Below are 15,401 nucleotides of genomic sequence, written 5' to 3'. Positions count from 1 at the left end.
TCATACCAATTAATTTCTTTTTAGTAAATATTTTGACCTACAGTAAAACCTATATCGGAATGTAACTCAATTTAAAAAAAAATTTAAATAAACGTCTATAAATGATGATTCAAAAATTATGTACTTGAATTAAGATATTTTAATCTAAAACTGAGTTGAAATTCTTAAGGTTCTACTGTACTTAAACGAAATTTTATATGAATTTGTCAAGTAGTTAATTACAAATGTTACCACATAACAAGTAAAAGTTTTTAAGAAAACAAATTTTGATAAGAAATAAGAAAAATTATTTCGCACTAAAAATAATCTAATTTCAAAGCAAATTTAACGTTAGAAGTAGAGTTTGAATTTGAATCTTGTTCAAAAATGATCTTCGGAATTAGTAAAAAGAAGCAATTCATTTTATTTTGGTTGATCTATTTAAAAAGCAGATGATTAATAAAAAAAATCCCGTTTAACGCGTGCAAAATGGAAGAGGATAACAGAATTTTTTTTTTTTACTAATTTTCAGGTCCCTGGAGACAGAAATAAAATATTCTTGTTTTTATCCAATAATTTAAATGAGTCTTATTAAATAAAATTCATCAGATATTTTAGTGATAAAAATAATAGAAAATGAATGAATAGAATAAAGAAGTAAAATACAATACTTTTTTCTAAAAGATGTTATACAAACCTTAAAGTGTGAATTTCTTTGCTCTTCACTAGTTGTTAAATCACTAGATGTTGATGATGTTGCATTAGAAAAATCGCTTTCTGATGTTATTGCTTTGCTACTATTTAAATTTATATCTACTTCCATTGGTGGATTTTCTACTATTCCTTCAAGTGGCACCTTGACGTCTATCGAAGCATTAAATATTAAATTGTTCATTAACTAATTCTACTAATTTTCATTCGGATCCTCCATGCTCAGTTGGGAAATTCAGGGTTATACAGGAATGTTGTTTTAAAAGAAAAATAAGTTAAAACACATTTTTTCTTTTATTTTTATACAATAAACTAGAGCTACGATTTTCAATGTCAGGTATAATAGTAATAATTAAACTTGTTTCTTTTAGAAAGTAATGCATGAGATAGAAAAGAATAAAAATACATCTCTGTTTCATTGCGTACAGTATACAGTACTACCTGGGTCGCTTATTACGAATTTAAAGTCAGATTTTGAAAATTCAAAATGGCGGATCCAATATGGCAGACGATGAAGTTAAAAATTGCCCAAAAACCCCCGAGTAGCAAGATTCAAGTGAATTCAATTGATTTCTAAAATTTATAGCTCGCCATATTGGATCCGTCATGTTTTTTTTAATATTATTTAATTATTACAAAAGTTTTAATGCAATTATCTTGATATATAACAAAATTCTTCACATAAATTTAATAATTTTTAGGAATTTTAATAAAATTCTTTACAAAATTCAATTATTTTCAAAAATTTATAAAAATCTTTGCGAAATTTCAATTATTTTCAAAAGTTTTTTCATAATTCAATAATTTTCAATATTTACTATTTTCATAAAATTTATCAACAGATTTAAATATAGAAAAAACTTTTTGATACAATTCTACGAAAAGATTCAATTATTTTTATAAATAATAAAATTTCAATTACGAATTCAATTATTTTCATCGTAGAATTTCAAATATTTTTAATACAATTTTAATTAAATTTCTTGAAAAATGAAATTATTATTAAAAATTTTGTTGAAACTTGAGAAAAGAATTCAATTTTAAGAAATATTTAATTATTCAATAAAACAATAAAATTCGTTGCAATAAATAAAATATTTTTAGAAATAACATTTAACTCGTCGCAGAAAATCAATTATTTTCAAAAATTTTCAAGTAATTTTGCAAAAGCATTCAATTAGCTTGATAAACAACAAAATCGCATAAATTCTTCCCATCAAATCAATTATTCTAAGGAATTTTAATAAAATTCTTTTCCAAAATTCAATTATTTTGATAAATATCAAAATTCATCACAAGAATTCAATTCTTTTTAAAAGTAATTAAATACTTTGTAGAAATTAAATTATTTTCAAATTTGTTTAAAAATTCTCGTCAAGAATTAAATAATCTTTATAAATAGATAGAAAAATTCTTCTCAAGAATTAAATTATTGTCAAAACTTTTTCAAAAATTCTTCTCAAAAAGTCAATTATTTAAACAAAATTTAATAAAATTCTTCCCACGAATTTAATTATATTTTCATAATTTATTATTTAAATTCTTCGAAGAAATCCAAACATTTTTAAAAATTTTTATGAATATCTCGTCAAGAATTCAATTATCTTTAAAAATAGCAAATTTTTTTGCCAAAAATTCAATTCTTTTCAAAAATTTATAAAAGTCTTTGCAAAAGTTCAATTACTTTCAAAAGTTTTTTGCAATTCAATAATTTCCAATATTTACTATTTTCATAAAATTTATCAACAGATTTAATTATAGAAAAAACTTTTTGATACAATTCTACGAAAAGATACAATTATTTTCATAAATAATGAAATTTCATTTACGAATTCAATTATTTTTCATCACAGAGTTTCAAATATTTTTAATACAATTTTAAATAAATTCCATGAAAAATGAAATTATTATTAAAAATTTTATTAAATCTTGAGGAAAGAATTCAATTTTAGGTAACATTGAATTATTTAATTAGAAAATGAATTATTTTCAAAAATTTTTAAGTAATTTTGCAAAAGAATTCAATTAGCTTGATAATCAACAAAATCGCATAAATTCTTTTTATAAAATCAATTATTCTCAAGGAATTTTAATAAAATTCTTTTCCAAAATTCAATTATTTTGATAAAGATCAATATTCATCACAAGAATTCAATTCTTTTGAAAAGTAATAAAATATTTTGTAGAAATTAAATTATTTTCAAAATTTTTTAAAAATTCTCGTCAAAAATTAAATTATCTTTATAAATAGATAGGGAAATTCTTCTCAAGAATTAAATTATTCTCAAAATTTTTTTCAAAATTCTTCTGAAAAAGTCAATTATTTTCAAAAATTTTAATAAAATTCTTCTCATGAATTCAATTGTTTTCAAAAATTATTATTTAAATTCTTCTCAAGAATTCAATCATTTTTTAAAAATTTAATAAAATTCGTCATAAAGTTTTCAATTATTTTTAAAAATTGATATAAAATTCTTTAATGTAATAAATTCCATTAAAATTTTAATTAAATTGCTTAAAATAAATTAAATATTTTCAAAAGTTGTTAATACAATTCTGCGTAAAAAATAAATTTTACGAAACATTCGATATTATTTATTTTTATATTTAAATAATTGATTTCTCGTAGAATTAAATGATTATTTTTCGTACTTTTAACTAACAATTATGTAGAATTAATTTTTTTGAAAAAGTTTAATTGAATAATAATTGATGTTATTGATTTAAAGTAGAATTTTAGTTAGAAATTCTAGAAAATGTTAATTGAATTTAAATGATGCAAATAATTTTGAAAAAATTACAGTAATCAATATTCTTGTAATAATAAAATAATGATTTTGTCAGTCGGTCATCTTTAATTATTATAAAACATAAAGAAATGGATTACTTCGAGTCTTCGACTCGAAGTGATCCATTTCTTTATGTTTTATAATAATATTCTTATGGATCCGCCATTTTGAATTTTCAAAATTTCGAAAATGTATCAATAAAATCCAATTGCTGGGTTTCTCGGGGACACGAAATGATAAATACTTTCACTTGATTACAAAATAATTATTCTAATTTAATTAAATATGTTAGAACTTTACCAAAAGCTAATATTTTTTAATCACCTTTGCTGTAGAATACTTTGACACTATTTTTAACAGATTATATAAACATTTGATTTCATATTTCGTTCTTCTAGTATGATGTAAATAATAATAATAATAATAATAATAATAATTGCATCAAGGCCATAATAATTGCCCCGATGAATGTGAAAAATCTTGAAATTATATGTCAAGTCTTTGTTTTGGCTTCAATGATTATAAGGAATTGTAATTCCTAATGTTTGATTTAATAATTTATACGTTTAGTGAGGTAAGTTTTTGTTTTAAGATTATAAAACATCTTGTTTTAATTTGTTAAATTAAAACGTTAAAAATCTATAATCTGCAGAGTAACAACAGTTTAATTTCTTATTCTAGTAACAATTAATGGAACGGATACAAAAAACACATATTTTAAAATATTTTTGCAAAAAAAATTTCTATTGTACATTTTATGGGGAATTGGTATAAATGACCCCCGTGTACTATTTTCGTTTCCATGCTTTAATATTTTTTCCTTTTACTTCTTTTTCTTTCTCTTTTTCTTCCTCTTCTTCTTCTTCTTCTTCGTCTTCATAATCTTCTTCTTCTTCTTCTTCTTCTTCTTCCTCCTCCTCCTCTTCACTTCCTTCTGGTGTTGGTAATTTTCCATATTTGGCTTCTAATTTGGCCACCAATTCACTATCGTCAACATTTTCTATTTCTTCATCCTCTTCTTCGTCTTCCTCCTCTTCATCATCAAGTTCCTCTGAATCTGTAACAATTTCGCCTTCCGATGATTCTTCGTAGTCATCTTCAAATCCTAATTTTGTTCCAGTTTGACTCTTTGGTTCTGTAATAAAAGTTTCAATTTACTTATCAATCTTTACATATTTGAGTAATTAAATTTAATGCGATGATTTAATAATTTCAAAGTGAGAACAAAATATATTTTTTAATGAAGGTAATGATTGTTTTTATTCGCTATGTAAATTATACTAGTTAATTGATTTTTATTAGTAGCACAGTAACCTTGTTAGAAATTTGGTATAATAATAATACCTATATTCACTCACCCTCTTTGTATCTTATTCCTTTTTCTGTTTGTGCATTAGCAATATTTTTAACCATTACATTCTCCATATTATCATCAGTTCCAGCACCTTTGTACTTTGCTTTTATATCTTCATAGTTTTGTACTTGTTTTTTACTCGTTGGTTCTTGAGACAACTTCTTATTCGAAGTTTGTTTAATGTGAGAAGGAGGATTAGAATACCGGTGAGACAAATCCTCGACGCCAATCAACTTTTCCGGAATGTCACTGTCACCTAAAATATTATTCATTTCCATTTAAAAAAATTGTATTTAAAGTAATAAAAAAAAATGTTAATTAATAAAAATATTATTAAAGAATAAGATTTTCTCATATTAGAGTGCTTGTTAAGACTAATGATACATGAAGAAATTTAGCAATTCAACTAAATGATTATTTACGAGTGAAGAATTGATAGCACTTACCTGACAGAGATTATTCATATCTGATGGCGTTATTGAAATTGTTAGTTGAAGATGACAGCAGTCAACATGCTACATAATAATTGATTTTTACTTAGGCGCACTAAACACGTTAATTTAAAAACTTAACACGATCAGGGAACAAGTTATTAGATTTATATTTTAGAAACATAATTATTTCCTAAATTGCAAATATGTACATAATAATTAGTATATAATTTTCAATTCAATTAATACAGAAGATTCACTTTGCAGGCTTCGCACTCATCTACTAAAACCTACTATTTACTACTTTTTTTAAGTTATGGTACTATTTGGGTACTTTTTTAGATTTCAGCCACTAAAAGCTACTATTTCTGTTTTTTTGAGAATTTCCACTACTTTAAATTCGCTAATACTAGAAATAAAAAAAAATTCTCAAAAATTATAGTCTCCAATTCTTTAAAACGATTCAATTATTTGCAAAAAATATTCGACATTTAATTATATTCTATATTTAGTATTTTCATCAAATTTCGCAAAAGAATTCAATTATTTTAAAAAAATGGATAAAATTGATTCAAAATTCAATTATTTTCATAAATAATAAAATTTCCACAGAAATTCAATAATTTTCATAAATAATAAAATTTCCACAGAAATTCAATTAATTTAGAATAGCATTTTCGAAAAAATCGATCATTTAACAAAATTTGGATATAATTCTTCACAATAATTCAATTACTTTTACTAATAATAACATTTTTCATGGATATTCAATTATTTAAAAAATTTTTTAAATAAAATTCTAAGCAAGAATTCAATTATTTTTATAAATAATAAAACTCATTCGAAGAATTTCAATTATTTTTAATACTATTTTAAAATAATTAATTGAAAAATTCAATTCTTTTCACAAGTAAAGTTTTCCACAAGAATTCAATTATTTAAAATAAAATATTCATAATATTTATTATATTACGAAAAGATTAATTATTTAAAACAATATTTATAAAATTCTTAGGGAGAATTCAATTATTCTAAGAAATAACCAAATTTTTCACAGAAATTTAATTCTTTTTAAATATTTTAATAAAATTGTTCTAAAGAAATCAATTAGTATTTTAAATCCAATTTTATTTAAATTTTTTTGAAATAATTCTCTTAATCTTTTAGTTTTTAATAAAATTCTTCCTGAAAATTGAATTATTTACATAAAAATAATTCTTCGAAAGAATTCAATTATTAAAGATAAATAACAAAATTATTCCCGAAAATTCAATTATTTTGAGACGTTTTAATAAAATTCTTTGCAAAATTCAATTATTTTCATAAATAATAAAATTCATCACAGGATTTCAATTATTTTTAATACAATTTTACAGGAATTGCTCAAAAATATAGGGGAACATAGTCTAGGTCGGCCACCTTTTTGACTTTTGTTTATAACTTTTTTTTAAAAATGAATTTGGACAATTGAAGTATATGGTTGGAAAGTCCTGTTTAATAGGAACATTTTTTCTGTACAAAGTAAATTGACAGGTTTAAAAATGAAAAAGTTATAAAGATTTAAAAAAAAAAAAATTTGTAGTCCAGGTTGGCCATTACAGTCAAGGTCGGCCATGTTTAAAATTCAAAGGGCATTAATCGTTAAAAAATAAAATAACATGTTTGGAGTTACGGAAAATTGATTCTTTATTGTTTACAGTTTGTAACTTAATGAAATAACAAAATAATAACAATAAACAATATAAAAAAATAAATATAAATAAAAAAAAGTTTTGCACTAAAATATTAATAAAATTAAATAAAAATATTAATAAGATGATCAATTATATTATGAGTTATACAGAATTGCAGTTTTTGCAAATGAAGTAGCTCGTCCTCAACTTTGTGCATTTTAAACACATAGTGGCCGACCTTGACAGTAAGTAACATTACCGAATTGTTGTAAACAAAAAGAAATACGTTTCGGGATTCGATTTTTTACTTTGTTTTCCTTTCAACCATGAGTCCCACAAATTTTCTGCATACTTGCCTTGACGATTCAATTTGTTTTTTATCTTTTATTAATGGTTTTTCACATTATGCACAAAACTTTTTTTGAGCTTTTTTTGTACCGACGTCACAGAAAACACAATTTTCGATTTTCCGAAAATGTAATTGAACAAAAAGTTAGGTTTCACTAAGACAAGCTTCGACAAAAATGCGCGTAGGTGGCGCTAGTGAACTTGACAAAAAAACGCGAGTGGCCTACCTAGACAGTAGGCCAACCTTGACTACATTCCCCTATAATTATTCTTAAAATTTTAATTTCAATTCCTCGGAAAAATTAATTATTTAAAAAAATGTTTTTTTTAAATTGTTTGGAAGAATTCAATTATTTACAAAAATAATAAAATTTTTCACAGGAATTTAATTATTTTTAAATATTTTAATAAAATTGTTCGAAAGAAATCAATTATTTTAAATGAAATTTTAATTAAATTATAAATAACAAAATTATTTACGAAAATTCAATTATTTTGAGATATTTTAAGAAAATTCTTTGCAAAATTCAATTATTTTCATAAATAACAATATTCATCACAAGAATTCAATTCTTTTTAGAAATAATAAATTTCTTTTCGGAAATTCAATTATTTTAAAAAATTCTAATAAAATCGTTCGCAAGAATTCAATTATTGTCAAAAATTTTAATTACATTCTTTCTAAAATTCAATTATTTTTGAAACTTTTAATAAAATTCTTAACATCTATTCAAATATTCTTATAAATAATAAAATTATAAATTATAAATAATAAAATTCATAAATTCATTATATTTAGTACAATTTTACAGAAATTACTTAAAAAATGTCATTTTTCTTAAAAATTTAATTTCAATTCCTCGAAAAAATCAATTATTTAAAAAAACGTTTTTTAAAAATACTTTTGAAGAATTCAATTATTTACAAATATATTAGAATTTTTCACAGAAATTAAATTATTTTCAAATATTTTAATAAAATTGTTCGAAAGAAATGAATTATTAAATTTTTCCCAAGAATTCAATTATTTACATAAATAATTCTTTGAAAGAATTCAATTATGTCAATAAATAAAAAAATTATTCCCGAAAATTCAACTCTTTTGAGGTTTTTTAATGAAATTCTTTGCAAAATGCAATTATTTTCTCAAATAACAATATTCATCACAAGAATTCAATTTTTTTAGAAGTAATAAAATTCTTTGTAAAATGCAATTATTTTCTCAAATAACAATATTCATCACAAGAATTCAATTATTTTTAATAGTATTAATCAATTTATTCTTGGAAATTCAATTATTTAAAAAAATTTTAATAAAATTGTTCGCAAGAATTCAATTATTGTCAAAAATTTTAATTGAATTCTTTCTAAAATTAAATTATTTTTAAAAACTTTTCGCAATTCAATAATTTTCAATATCTACTATTTTAAAAAAATTTCCAAACAGAATTCAATTATTTAAAACATTTTTGTGAAAATCTTCGTAAGAATTCAATTATTTTCATGAATAATAAAAATTTCTCAGGAATTCAATTATTTAAATTAGAATTTGCATAAAACTAATCGAAGGAAATTAATTATTTAAAAATTTTTATGAAATTCTTTGCAAGAATTAAATTGTTTTTATAAATATTGAAATTCTTTGATGAATAATAATATTAGTCGCAGGAATTGAATTTATTAGCATAAGGATGATCAGGATAAGAAAGAAGTAAATATTTTTGATGAAAATTAGGAAAAAGTGAGGAAAATAAAAAATATGGAATGGAATTTTTGTTAGTTTTGTGAATGAGTTTTTTTGGTCGTCAAGTTTAATTTTTCGATTTCTACTTTTTTACTACTTTTCTTGGTTTGAAAATTACTTTTTGCTACTTTTTTTAAAATTAATTATCGAGTGCGAAGTCTGACTTTTGTTAAAAGGAAATAAAGCTGCGCTTTAAAAAAAGAAACACTAAATTTTATGGTCACTAAATTATTCGTAAGAAATAGTAATGAAATATTAAAATAAGTATTTTCGATCTTTAACTAAATTGAATTTTTTTTTTAAAGATTGTTAAAAATTACTGTATCTAATGAAAAATGAAGTAGCTGATAATGTGATTTTACCGTTATTCCATCGTTTCACGAGAACAAAGTGAGCAGCGATGGCAAGTGCAACACCAACTCCCAACTTTACTGCCACTGGAACCACCGCATATTAATTTTCCATATATTGCCTTTTTTTCTTTTCAATATGCGAAGCAAATTTTCAAATGAGATCTATACTCGAAAAGGGCCGTAAGATTAAAAATAATAAAATGCAATAAAAAAATAAATAAACCTAAGGATAAACCTAGAGCAAGGAGGATCATATTCATATTTAAAATGAGAATCTGTTTTATTTTAGAAAATCCTTCTTTAAAAATACTCACCACTTGATTCTTCTTCATTTTCCTGCTTATCATCATCATCATCATCATCATCATCATCGTCATCTAGTGTTTCTGTTTCATTCGAATCATCCTCATCGGGCTATAAATATGAATTATCATTAACGTACATATAATGTATTTTTTTAAAAATGTCATTCAATGTTTGTTAATTTACATTTTCTTCGTGTATTTGTTTAGCACTAGGTATTTCGATTCCAGGGATTTCGGGGAATTCATCAATGTCTTCTTCATGTAATGTTTGTTTTGCACTCTTTACCTCTTCTGGACTTGAATCCGTTAGTTCGTTTTCTTCATCGTCATTTACATTATCTTCTTCGGTATTATCTCTCTCTTCATCGCTATTTTGGTCTTCAGGATCATTTTCATCGGAGCCTTCTTCCTCTTCGTAACCCTCATCATTTTCCATTTCCTGGTTTTCTTCACTGTTCAACATTTCACCCTCATCTAGAAAAAATGCACCTTTTAAGGAAACGTTAATTAACATTATATTTATTATCAAAAATTATTAAAATTCTTAAAATTATTTTCATTTCAATTCTTCATTTCTAGAATTTTTAACTAAAATTCTTCTCAAACTCAATTTTTTTTTTATAATTTTTGAAAATGTTCTTTGAGAATTTCCAACTCCTTTTGTTTACAATTTACGTAATTTCGATTATTCTGACATTCTTCAATTAAATAAATATTAGAAAATAAAAACTTGAAGAATTAAAGAAAAATTCAATTAAACTTTTTTAAAAAAATTAATTCTACAGAATTGTTAATCAAAAAGTACAAAAAGTTAAAGTTTTCAAAGATTTTAATTTGAAATCTTTTCAAAATTTAATTATTTCAAAAAATTAACGCTATAAGCTTTCAATATTCAATGATAATGTAAAATTTGAACTGAAATTAATTTTTAAATCAATATTTACTAAAAAAAAAATCCACGAGAATTCAATTATTGAAATATAAAAATGAATAATTTATTGAATAATTGAATATTTCGTAAAATTGAACTCTCAGAAAGAATTTTCTCAACAAATTTTTAAATATTTGATTACTCTTGACAAATCCTTATAAAATTTTTAAAAATAAGTTCATTTTTCGGAAATTTAATTAAAATTTTTATTAAAAATAATTGAATTTCTCCAAAGAATTTTTTAAGAGTTTTTGAAAATAATTTACATTTTGCCAAGAATTTTATTAAAATTTTAGAAAATAATTGAATTCCGGAGAAAAATTTATAAAGATTATTGAAATTTTGACGAGAATTTTTCTAAATTATTGAATACAATTAAATTTCTGCGAAGAATTATGTTAATTTTTGAAAATAATTGAATTCTTGAAATCGAATTTTATTAAAATGTCTTTTTAAATAATTGAATTCTTTTATGAAATTTTATTGAAATGATAGACATTGAAAATAATTGAATTTTGACAAATTTTTGAAATTATTTAAATTTCTACGAAGAATTTTATTAAAATTATTTTGAAAAAAAATTGAATACTTACAAAGAATTTCATTAAAATTTTTGAAAATAATTTAATTTTTTCAAGAAATTTAATTAAAACTTTCTAGAAAATAATACTTAAATTCTAAAAAATAAATTGTAGCAAAGGTTTTTTAAATAATTGAATTTCTTTGATGAATTTTAATAAAATTTTTAAGAATAATTTCATTTTTCGAGGAATTCCATTAAAATTGTATTAAAAATAATTGAAAGTCTGCGATGAGTTTTATTATTTATGAAATTAATTGAATTCGTGTAAAAAATGTTATTACTTATGAAAATAATTAAATGTTTGCGTAGAATTTTATTAAAAAATTTTTTAAATAACTGAATTCTTTTGAACAATTTTATTAAAGTAGTAGATTTATTAAAAATCATTAAACTGAGGAAAGTTTTTTAAAATAAATGAAATTTTGCCATAAATTTTATTAAAATTGTTGAAAATAATTGAATTTCTATAAGAAGAATTTTACTACTTTTAAAAATAATTGATTTTCTGCAATCATTTGTAATTGCTTCAAAATTCACTTTCTTTTAGTGTTTTTAATTAAAATTCTTCTATAAATCCATTATTTTTAATAATCAATTAAGAATATATATTAACAAATTTAACTAATTTCAGAAGAATTGGAATAATTAAAATTTCTCAAAAATCTACGTTCTTTAAGACAATTTCTAATTAAATTCATTAAAAATTGAAATTTTCCAAAATTTCAAATTAAAATCTTTTGAAATTCATCTGTACTTATGAAAATTGTAAACGCAACTCTTTTAAAATTCAATTAATTTTGAAATAATTATGTAAGATTCGATTTCAAGAATAAACTTTAGAAAATAATAATTTTCCAGGATTTCGATCAAAATTCCCTGACTTTTCCAGGTTTTTTCAAGGTTTATAAAATTCCCTGACATTTCCAGGTTTTCCAGGTTTCCAGATTGCGTGGCAACCCTGAAGTGTGATTAAAAGTTAGTAATTACCAGGTGAATTTGATAAATCCTTCTCTATTTCTTCACTTTCTTCATAGTCGACTTCTTCTTCCTCCTCATCTTCTTCTTCCTCATTTTCTTCTTCTTGCTCCTCTTCTGCGGATTCTTCATCCTTATCTATTTCCTCCTCATGTTCCTCATCTTCATCTTCTTGCTGCGATCCTTCTTCGCTACCAATGCCCTCATCATGATCTTCATCCTCTTCAGACTTTTCTGCACTTTGGTCATCATGCTCCGCCTCATGATCATGATTCTGGAAAATTGATTCATCCACCCAACCATCGAAGATCATTGCCCATTTTGAACTGACAATGGGCGTATCAACTGAAAAATTTTAAATGATCATTTTAACAAAATGTTTATTAAGTTAAAATTAAGCAAGAAAATACTCAACATTTAGTCTTCGCACTCGATAATTAATTTTAAAAAAGTAGCTTTCAAACTAAAAAAAAAGTAGTAAAAAAGTAGCTATCAAAATTATTAAAGTTGACGACAAGAAAAACTAATTTTCAACAAAAATATTTACTTCTATCTTAACCTGCTAATAAATTTAATTTCTGTAACGAATTTTATTATTCATCAAAGAATTTAAATATTTATAAAAATAATTTAATTGTTCCAAAGAATTTTATAAACATTTTTAAATAATTCATTTCTTTCGACTAATTTTAGGCAAATTTAAATAATTGAATTTCTGAGAAATTTTTATTATTCATGAAAAGAATTGAATTCTTACGAAGATTTTTACAAAAAATTTTTTAAATAATTGAATTTTGTTTAGAAATTTTATGAAAATAGGAGATATATTGAAATAAATTGAACTGTGCGAAAAGTTATTAAAATAATTTAATTTTAGAAAGAATTCAATTAAAATTTTTGCCAATAATTGAATTCTTGCAAACGATTTTTATTAAAATTTTTTAAAATAATTGAATTTCCAAGAAGAAATTTATTACTTTTAGAAATAATTGAATTCTTGTAATGAATATTGTTATTTATGAAAATAATTGAATTTCACAAAGAATTTTATTAAAAACGCCTCAAAATAATTGAATTTTCGAGAATAATTTTTTTTATTTATCTTTAATAATTGAATTCTTTCCAAGAATTATTTTTATGTAAAAAATTGAATTCTTGGGAAGAATTTATTGAAATCCTGCGATGAATTTATTATTATTTTAGAAAATAATTGAATTATTGCGAAAAATTTTATTAAGGATTTAAATAAATTTTATTCTCACCATCCGTTGCTCCTCGATATTCAAAAATAATAATTCCGATTAATCCAATGAGAATAGCGGAGAGGGTAAAAAAAATAATCCTTGCACACCAATGTCCACCTGTGCTACTCTCTTTATGAATATGTATTGTAAGATTTTCTATATTTTCAGAGGGATTTATTAATGTTGGTGGTGGTGTACCAGCATCCTCTTCATCTAAAAATTAAACAAAACGAATATTTAAATGAGACACGAAAGAAAATACAAACAGAAGAAATTATTATTATTATTTTCCTATGAAAATTCAATTTTAATTTCAATCTTTTACTGTATGTGTTTAATATAATTTTGAAAATCGTTTCGCAATATAAAAAATTAAAAATATTATTTAAAATAACATCATACCGAAACTTGCATCTTGTATCCTTTGAATAATATAACCTCCTTCCGCTAAAAATTACGGAAAATAATTTGAAACGAATTCTAAAATTATTTTTCTATAATAAAAATTTAATTAATATTTTTTGAATCTTCCCGGAATTATTCACAACTATATTTTTAATTTTCAGAAAATAAATTAAATAATAAAGGGCTCGTGCCGTAAATTTTTTAAATAAATAAATAAAGAATAATAAAAATATAAATCTCTAATTTAAAAATTTATCTGTGAGAAATAAATAAAAAAGCTAAGATTAAAATATTAAATACCTACCTAATAAATTAAATTTTAAATTTAAATTTTAAAAATTCGAAAATAAATGAAAATAAAATATTAATCATTCGCAATAGTGATTTTATTTATTTTTAAATAAAAAATAAAAGATTCCTGCTAGTACCAGAATTTTTATTTTTGTTTTCTGTCATTTATCCTGAAAAAAGTATTAAAAAATCGAAATCGTTTTTTATTTTGAAAATTTTTTTCAGAATGTTATTAAAAATATCATAAGAGTTCCCAAATAATTATATGCTGATGAATGCTTTTAGAGTGGTTCATACAGTTTAATCTATTTTTGTGGAGCAAACCGATGGTCAGCCTCAGCTTTTCAAGCTCAAATTTTCTAAGTTGAGCTATATTGCCAAACTATTATTTGATCTGTCAATAAAAATTTATAAATTTCTAAATTACAAAAAACATCTTTCACCAACACGTTAATTTAATTTTTAAATTAAAATTTCCTTTTTTTCTTCTTCTAAATAAATAAACAATATTGACAATTCAAAAAAATTAAATTTTACATTTACTTCACGAAAAATGTAAAAAAAAAAAATTAGAAATAAAAAATTGATTTTATAAAACAGTATAAAATAAAATTATTTTTTAATATTTAAATAAATTTTTTAATATTTAATATTTAAAAAAATTTTTTTTATAAAGAATTTTCTAAAAAACATGACCTTAATATTTTCTAAATCCAAGAAAACTATTTTCATTAATTTATTTATAGAATATCTAGCCAAAATAGAAAATTACGAAATAATAAGAAATAATTAAAAAAAAATGTTAGTTACAATTATTAATTTTTAAAAATTTCTTTCAAAAATAAAATATATTTTTTTTTTACCCAAAAAGAATATTTGGATAAAAATAGAAGAATTCGAAAGAACAAGTGTCAATTTAAAATACGCATTTTCGGAGACAGAAATTAGAAAAAATACCAAATAGCTAAAAATACCTCGTAGGCAAGTTACTCGTGTTACGAAAGTTCATTACCAACTCAAATTTATAATGTTGATCTTACCTTTTTTACGTCTTTTATCTTTTCGCTTTCTAGGTTGAACATCACCAGACATATTTATTATTTGTTTATTAAATTTGTTATTAAACTTGAATCACTAGATTTTTTTTTCAATAAACGAATCGCAAGAGCGCTAGAATTTGTGTCGGAAATTTGATTTTGTGCTCAGCTCGAGAATTACTGCCAACATTTCTGTTGGCCAACAAGAAAAATCTCTATAACAATTCCCAGATATCAGATAAATAAAA

General features: G+C 22.2%; 1 protein-coding gene across 3 annotated transcripts; it reads right to left on the bottom strand.

The window, feature by feature from the left end:
* Positions 1-3,640: 3,640 nt before the first annotated feature.
* LOC122501420 (glutamic acid-rich protein-like) lies at positions 3,641-15,337 on the bottom strand. Of its 3 annotated transcripts, none has more exons than XM_043610862.1 (9): positions 15,157-15,337; positions 13,823-13,867; positions 13,439-13,633; positions 12,189-12,521; positions 9,974-10,161; positions 9,697-9,796; positions 9,392-9,466; positions 4,838-5,089; positions 3,641-4,614 (listed from the first exon to the last, which is right to left on the bottom strand). In XM_043610862.1, the coding sequence occupies exons 1-9, from the start codon at positions 15,206-15,208 to the stop codon at positions 4,268-4,270; spliced, it is 1,587 nt and encodes a 528-aa protein (XP_043466797.1). In that variant the 5' UTR covers positions 15,209-15,337; the 3' UTR covers positions 3,641-4,267. The 3 variants fall into 3 exon arrangements, with proteins under 3 accessions (XP_043466797.1, XP_043466795.1, XP_043466796.1); XM_043610860.1 differs by having other exon boundaries at positions 9,872-10,161; positions 15,157-15,336; XM_043610861.1 differs by lacking the exon at positions 13,823-13,867 and having other exon boundaries at positions 9,872-10,161; positions 15,157-15,335.
* Between the last annotated feature and the right edge of the window lie 64 nt (positions 15,338-15,401).

Source organism: Leptopilina heterotoma, unplaced genomic scaffold (genome assembly GCF_015476425.1).
Source record: "Leptopilina heterotoma isolate Lh14 unplaced genomic scaffold, ASM1547642v1 Lhet_21, whole genome shotgun sequence".
Lineage (NCBI taxonomy): Eukaryota > Metazoa > Arthropoda > Insecta > Hymenoptera > Figitidae > Leptopilina > Leptopilina heterotoma.
The sequence above is the reverse complement of the archived record's forward strand: the minus strand, read 5'-3'. Positions and strand labels throughout refer to the sequence as shown.

What these genes read in the sequence shown, in the direction of transcription:
- LOC122501420 (XM_043610860.1), bottom strand. Translation starts at nt 15,208, where the DNA reads ATGTCTGGTGATGTTCAACCTAGAAAGCGAAAAGATAAAAGACGTAAA. An exon ending in GGATTTATCAAATTCACCTG is followed by an intron (nt 10,162 to 12,188) that starts GTAATTACTAAC and finishes CATTTTTTCTAG; the next exon opens with ATGAGGGTGAAATGTTGAAC. An exon ending in AAATGAAGAAGAATCAAGTG is followed by an intron (nt 9,467 to 9,696) that starts GTGAGTATTTTT and finishes CGGTGGTTCCAG; the next exon opens with TGGCAGTAAAGTTGGGAGTT.